The sequence below is a fragment of the Chrysochloris asiatica genome, unplaced genomic scaffold, assembly GCF_000296735.1.
Source record: "Chrysochloris asiatica unplaced genomic scaffold, ChrAsi1.0 scaffold00054, whole genome shotgun sequence".
Classification (NCBI taxonomy): Eukaryota; Metazoa; Chordata; class Mammalia; order Afrosoricida; family Chrysochloridae; genus Chrysochloris; species Chrysochloris asiatica.
The window spans coordinates 563,886-571,251 of record NW_006408572.1 but is presented as its reverse complement, the minus strand read 5'-3'; the positions used below and the strand labels follow the sequence as shown (position 1 = coordinate 571,251).

Below are 7,366 nucleotides of genomic sequence, written 5' to 3'. Positions count from 1 at the left end.
CTTCCAAGAAGTGGCTGGTGGGTTTGAACTGCCAACCTTGTGGTTCAAACTGACCTTGTGGTCCAGTGCATTACCATGCAGTGTCATACCAGGGCTCCATATTAGTGATAGGTACGCAAAAACTAAGTGAAGAAAAAGGAGGCTACTACTGATTTCAGGGTATTAGAGGAGTGAGGTTTATAGAAGAAAAGAAATCTAAATAGTACACTGTGGAGCTTAGCTATGAATAATATTATATAGTCATTATATTTACAGAAATAAAAGTTGGGTGAGAAGGAAGAGATGTGTGCATGCGTATAGTGGCAAATAAATTTCAAGATTGAGAATTAGCTCTAATTGAAATACCAGTCTCTAAATGCCACTTGGAATCCTGATGTGGTGCTGTGGGTTAATGCGTCAGACTGCAAAACTGTTTGAACTAAAAGGTAGGTGGTTCAAACTCACCAGTCGCTCCTTGGAAACCCTATACAGGGTTTGCTATGGGTCAGAACTGACTCGATGCCACTTAAACATAGGGAGATAAATACTAGGAAAGATAATAGAATTGGACATGTTACAGTAGTTTTCACTACTTGATATTTTTGTCTTTCTAACTTTGTCACTCATTCATTCGTTCCTTTGTTGTTGTTGTTGTTGTTGTTAAGTGTCATCGAGTCGATTCTGACCCATAGCAACCCTGTATAGGGTTTCCGAGGAGCAGCCGGTGAGCTTGAACTACCAACCCTGCAGTTCAAATGGCTTTGCAATTTGGTGCATTAACCCACAGCAACTTAGTAAACATTGATTCAGAGCTCACTATCATTCTAGACATTGAGGATAAAGTAGCGAACCACAGAAAATCCTTGCCCTTGCTGAGCTTACAGGAGTCTTGGGGTAGTGCTTGTAGAGTAAGCACTGGACCACAAGGTCAGTGGTTTAAACTCAACAGCCATGCCTCGGAAACCCTATGCAGAGTCTCCATGAGTCTGAACTCTCTCTCTTTTGTGTGGCACTATAGGTTAATGTACTGGACTGTAAAGTTGGTTTGAACTGCAGGTCGGTAGTTTAAGCTTAGCAGCTACTCCTTGGAAACCCTATACAGGGTCACTATGGGTTGGAACCGACTCAATTGTAATTAACAACAACATGTGTCGGAACAGACTTGGTGGCACTTAACAATAGAGTTCACACTATTGTAGTGAGTAGAAATTAGCAACAAAAAATCAAATACAGAGTACAGCAGATGGTGGCAGACACTGTGAAGAAAAACAGAGGAGTTGATGAGGATCGGGGTTGCTGGGATGGAGAGGAGACTGAACTTTTAAACAGTCAGGCAAGCTCTCCCTTGAGAAAGTGACATCTCACCAAAGGAATAAAACACGTGACTCGACTACAAGTGCCAACAACATACAGATTACCTACTATTATCCAGTGTACGAGACATTTTATTTGCATCTTTAATCTATACAACAAACTTGTAATTTTACCATCAGTCGTATGTTTTTAAACATTAACAACAAACAAAAACTTTAAGACTCCAAGAAATTAAAGTAATTTATCCAAGAAGGTCTAGTGAGCACCATAGTCAGGTTTCAAACCTGGGTGTGTTTTGAGGGTAGAGCCAGATGGATGTGGGTGTAAGAGTCAAAGATATAGAACTGGTGTATATAAGCGCCACTGTGGCTGAGTGCTTATTGAACACGTTCACTATAACATCCCCAGTTCCTGGCTATAGGAGACACTCAATCAATATTAGTAGAATACATTTAATGCTCGCCTCTAGTGAACAGAACCAAGGGTGGGAAATGAGGAATATGGAGCAACTGTTTTTTCAGTAACAGCATATTACAGTGATAAAAAGGAGCTCTGGTAGCGTAGTGGTTACAAATCGGGCTGTGAACTGCACAAGGTCAGCAGTTCGAAACTACCAGCTGCTCCGCAGGAGACAGATGAGCCTTTCTGCTCCTGTAAAGATTTACTGCCTCAGAAACCCTGTACATGGTCACTATGAGTCAGAATCGACTCCATGGCACACAACAACAACAACAGTGATAAAGCAAAAATTAAGTGGGGGAAAAAAGTGAATTTACTTTAAAACCAGGAAATCTGAAGTCACATGGCAATGTCAACTTCACAATATATTGGGCTTTAGATCCAAAAATTGGAAAGAGCACAACTCTGTGTCGTTCGTTTTTAATTCATAATTTTTCAGTTTCAGTGTGTATCTATGATAGAATATAATACATTTAAAATGTGGCTGGTTTTTTAAAAAATTCACTTTATAAGGTATATTTAAATGCTATGATGATCTTACATAAAGTAACAGCCCAAACTTAGGCTGAGAAATCAAGAGGCCAGGCCCTACATTGTATATGCCTCTGTTTTTTCAACTGGGACTATCACCATCTCCTATGCACTTTCGCCTCACAAGTAGATAAAGATTAAAAAGTAATTTCCGTAAAGCACTTTGTATTCCTTGGAGAATGGATATTATCATCATACATTATGCTGCTATCTTGTTGAATATGCATGATTTCCAGTACCACATAAAGTATATCTAGACATACTTTCCCATCTCATTCCATCATTTGGAGTCAAGCTGAGTCAAACTAGGCTGCTGTTATTTCAAGGGTCGAATACTCAGAGGCAAACGTAAGCTCCAAATAATATAGAATGCTTTTAAAATGATAAATCATTGATGTGCTTACTGGAACTTCAACTTTCTTACCTATTCTATGAACTAAACTCAATCACTTATTTTTTAAACAGACAGTACTATATATACATTTATAATTTGAGAATAGAATTTAAAATATTAGTTATTTCTAATAAATTGATACCGAAGTCTAATTTATAATGTGTATACATTTTAAATACAGTTCCCAAAAGATAATTCTGTAACATATGGAATATGCAAAACTAATTATTATTTGACACGTACATTTTATATTTACTTGTAGAGGTTATCATAACTAGTTTCATACTCAATGAAATTACAGTTGAAACATAGGGAAATATTGAAATATCTTAAATTGTTTTTCACTTCTTAAGTAGCAAAATAATAGTAGAAGTGATTCAACTGCCTCAAAACTTACCTCATAGTGGTACCCAAAACTTTTATGCCTCTCATTAAACAAAAAAACCAAGTGAATCCCAAGACCAGCTCCTTTGTTGACGAGTTGATTCATACTTTTAGTGACCCTGTAGACAGAGACGAACTGTCCCATACATAGGGTTTCCAAAGCGGTAATCTTTACAGAAGCAGTTAGCCCCATCTTTTGCCTGGAGAGTGACTGGTAGGTTCAAACTGCTGACAGTTTATTCAGCTGAGTGCTTAACCACTGCACCACCAGGGCTCCTTGTGCCCATACTGTTGTTGTTAAGTGCCATCACGTAAGTTCTGACTCATATTGATCCCATATAGGGTTTCCAAGGCTCTTTAAAAAATCTTAGCAGAAGCAGAAAACCTCCTCTTTAACACATGGAGTTATTGGTGGGCTCAAACTGCCAACCTTATAATTAGAAGTCCAGTGCTTATCCTATGGAGCCACCCATGCTCATATTGTAGCTTGCTGTTGTTGAGTGCCATCAAGTTGGTTCGACCCATAGTGACCCTATATATATAAGGTTTCTGAGGAGTGACTATTGAGCTTGAACTGTCGACCTTGTGGTTGAAACTGACTTTGCAGACTAGCGCATTACCCATTCTCAAATAGGTCAGGTCTGAGCTAAAAATCTTTATTAGGGCAGCCTGATCCTAGAAGATGAGGCAGAAAGGAGAGGGGGCAAAAAAGGAAAAGGATTACAAATCCCTGGCAACATGTGATCCAGGCCTCAAGTGCTGATGAAAGTGAAGCAAATCACAAGGGAGCTATTTTAGTAAGCAATCAGGCAATTCCATGAAAACTCTGCATAGATGGAAGACCCAGTGCATGCAAGTAAACAAAATTCCAATATATGATAAGTGTGTATTATTACTAAAAATTATGCTTCTTACAGTTATTATTAAATAAATGATAGGTAAGTATTATAACTAAGAACCCAAGAGTCCACATGAATATAAGTATTTAGAAAATGAACACTGAAATATTTAGAGGTGAAAGGACATATGTCTGCAACTTAGTTTCAAGTAGTTCATAAAAAGAATTATGAAAAAGCAAATGTGGTAAATGTTAGTATTTGGGGAATCTGGCTAAAGGGCATGTGAGAATTCTCTATGCTATTCTTTGCAGCTTTTCTGAAGTCTGAAATTATGTTAAAGAGTAAAAAACAGTGTTAATAATACAGTTTCCATTTACAGATGACCTGCAACCAGCCAGGCATTTTCCTCACGCTAGCTGAACTCTTCACAGCAGTCTTACAGGGCAGGTACTATTCATTATCAATTCCATGTTTTTAAACAGATGAGAAAGTGAAGACTCCAAAGGTTAGAAGAACTTATCCGACAACAGAGACCTAGAGTAAATGGGGTACTAATGTGTGCTGTTCACTAAACTGTCCATTTACTGTAGGGCTCTGTACTGTGCCAAAGTTCTTCCCATGCACTGTTTTACTAATCTTCTCAATAATCTAGGAGATAGGCATTGATTATTACTCATATCTCCAAGAAATAAAGAAAGGTGAATAATTTACCCGGGACTGATGAGGAATCCTGGTGTGACGCTGTAGGATAAAGCAATGGACTGCAAGGTATGTTTGAACCAAAAGGTCGGAAGTTCAAATTCACCAGCTGCTCCTTGGGAACCCTATACAGGGTCACTATGATGAATTCTAAAGCAAAGAATTTAACTTACTTAAAAAAGTAAGTTCATTGTTATAAAATAGGTATTTTTAAATGTATCGAATCTAGAGAATTCATCAACTCAAACCAACAAATAAATGTCACTTACTTAAAGGACGGAAGCATGGTGGCTCTGTAGGATAAGCTCTAGACTGAGAACCATAAGGTCGGCAATGAAAGCCCGTCCACCAGTCGCTCCATGGGAGAAAGATGAAGCTTTCTGCTCCCACAAAGATTTATAGCCACAGAAACCCCAACGCAATTGCACTTAACAGCAACAAAAATAAAACTTTAAGCAAAAAAAAAAAACCCTCATGATTATTTCAGATTATACTAAAGGTTACTTCAGTGGATTCCGCATAGCTCCTGTGACAGAAACCAAGTCTATATAAGAGGTATAAGACATTTACCAAATCACACATTTAAGACTGTTTTTCTTTATAAAGTGAGGGGGAAAAAAAAGGTAGAGGCTGAAAATATTAAGTATGTGTTAATATTAATTAACTTTAATTAATATTTAATTAATGTGTTAACTAGAAATTAACTTTAGAGTTAATCTAATTGGTTCATTAAATTTATGTGCAACAATAAAGTAAAAATATTATTCCTACCTTATTGTCTCTTCTATCAGACGATCCGAGCTGCAAAAAAACAAAAAATTCAAATTCTGGAATTAATGCACATACTTAAAATTAATTTGTATTTAGTTTCATTACATTTACAGACTTTTTTTTTTACTTTTCTATCATGAATATACACAGAAAATGTCGACTTTCAAAAACATCTAGATAAATTTCTGGGCTCTGAAATGAACTTTATTAATTTGCATGTAATTTTTGTCTTATTTTCTATTGTTACTTTGTTTTCCCACAGAGATACTTGGATGATTTAAGTCAGAAGAATTTTAATGACAACGTGGTGGTGGGACATGTAGTCGATTTCAACTCACAGAGACCCTGACATAGGGATTCTGAGGATGTAAATTTTTATAGGGGCAGAAAGCTTCATCTTTCTTTCATGGAGAACCTGGTGGACTCAAACTGCTGACCTTGTGCTAAGCAGCTGAATGTGTAACCCACTATACTACCAATGATTCTTACCGATAGCATAAATAAATGAGAAATCTTTAACTTAAATGACTAAGAGTTGTTATTATCTAGTCAAAACCTAAGAATTACAACTAACTTGTGAAGACAGAACAGCTAATACAGTTCTGATGCCTAAGAAGTAATTATTCAGACCTCAAATCTCCTTCCTACAGCTTTGTGGTAAGCATAATCAAATCCCTGTTCATCAAACTTAAGAATTCAAGAATCTGAAAGACCCTAAATGTACCTTTGATCTGTAAAATGTGTGCCTGTATCTAACACACATTGGAAGTAAAAAGCAAAAAGTCATTGTGGGAAGGGGGGGATTTATTTATAGGTAGCTAAAGAGGCAGTTTTGAGGAATTCACTGAACAACATCACATGCAAGTAAAATTTTGCTGAAGGCAATTAAAAAATGATTGCAATAGTACATTGACAGAGAACTGCCAGCAATTTAAACTGGATTCTGAAGAGTACATGGAACTAGGGATGTCACTGCTGATGTAAGGTGAATCATGGCTGAAAGCAGAGAATACTAGAAAGAGGTTTATGTGTTTTGACTATGCAACAGTTTTTGACCACATGGATCATGACAAGCTATAGACAATATTGCTGAAAATGGATATTCCAGAACACTTCATTGTGCTCATGAGGAACCTGTACATCGACCAAGAGGTAGTCGTTTGAACAGAATAAGGGGACACTGAATGGTTTACAATCAGGAGAAGTTTGCACCACCTTTGCTCAGTATATAGATTGTACAAGTATTCTTTCATCATACTTATTCAATCTGTATACTAAGCAAATAACCAGAGAAGCAGGATTACATGAAGAAGAATGTGGCATCAGGACTGGAGGAAGACTCACTAACAATCTGCAATATGCAGATGATACAATCTTCTTTGCTAAAAGCAAAGAGGTCTTAAAATACTTACTTATGAGATCACTCCCACCCCCTCAGTACACAGGGTTGACAGGGATGGGCTACTTAGACATTGGTTACCCAAAAAGGGGGGTCGGGGAAGGCTATAAAGGCAAGAAGTGACTGGCTTACAAGCTTTCAAGAGGGAGCCTAGTTCCAGATGGGGTAGGAGTAGGTAGAACCTCCACTGAATGATTTCCAATTTATTGGGACATGGCTGGTGAAAGGAAATGGGGATAAGACTCTTGTGGTACAATAGTGAATAAGTGCCATCAGGTCTGACTGTGAGGCTAGGAAATATGGAGGTAGATGTTTTTTGACAAAAGGAGGGGAGTGATTGAATTTGCAGCCCAGGAATGGAGGTCCCTGGGACCATCAAGTGAGAAGAGCAGAGAGCGTGATCCTACTCAGAGTAGCAGTGACACCAGGGATGGAGACAGAGATGAAGAAGTGGACAGATAGAGTGGCTGAGGACACAGGACTCAGGGAGGGAGAGGGGCTGTGTGCTGACAGCCGGGGTGGGGGGTGGGGCCTGTGGGGTGTATCCTTTGGTTATTTGATGATGCATGGAGGGGATCTGTAATCATTGCAATGAAA

At 38.0% G+C, this 7,366-nt stretch overlaps 1 protein-coding gene across 4 annotated transcripts in view; it reads right to left on the bottom strand.

The window, feature by feature from the left end:
* The window catches only part of GOSR1 (golgi SNAP receptor complex member 1), a 59,867-nt gene that overhangs the window by 14,045 nt on the left and 38,456 nt on the right, over positions 1 to 7,366 (bottom strand). For all 4 annotated transcript variants that reach the window (XM_006863202.1, XM_006863205.1, XM_006863204.1 and 1 more), the window contains one exon: positions 5,371 to 5,400. In XM_006863202.1, the coding sequence (XP_006863264.1) occupies positions 5,371 to 5,400 (30 nt within the window). The remainder of the gene's footprint in view (positions 1 to 5,370; positions 5,401 to 7,366) is intronic.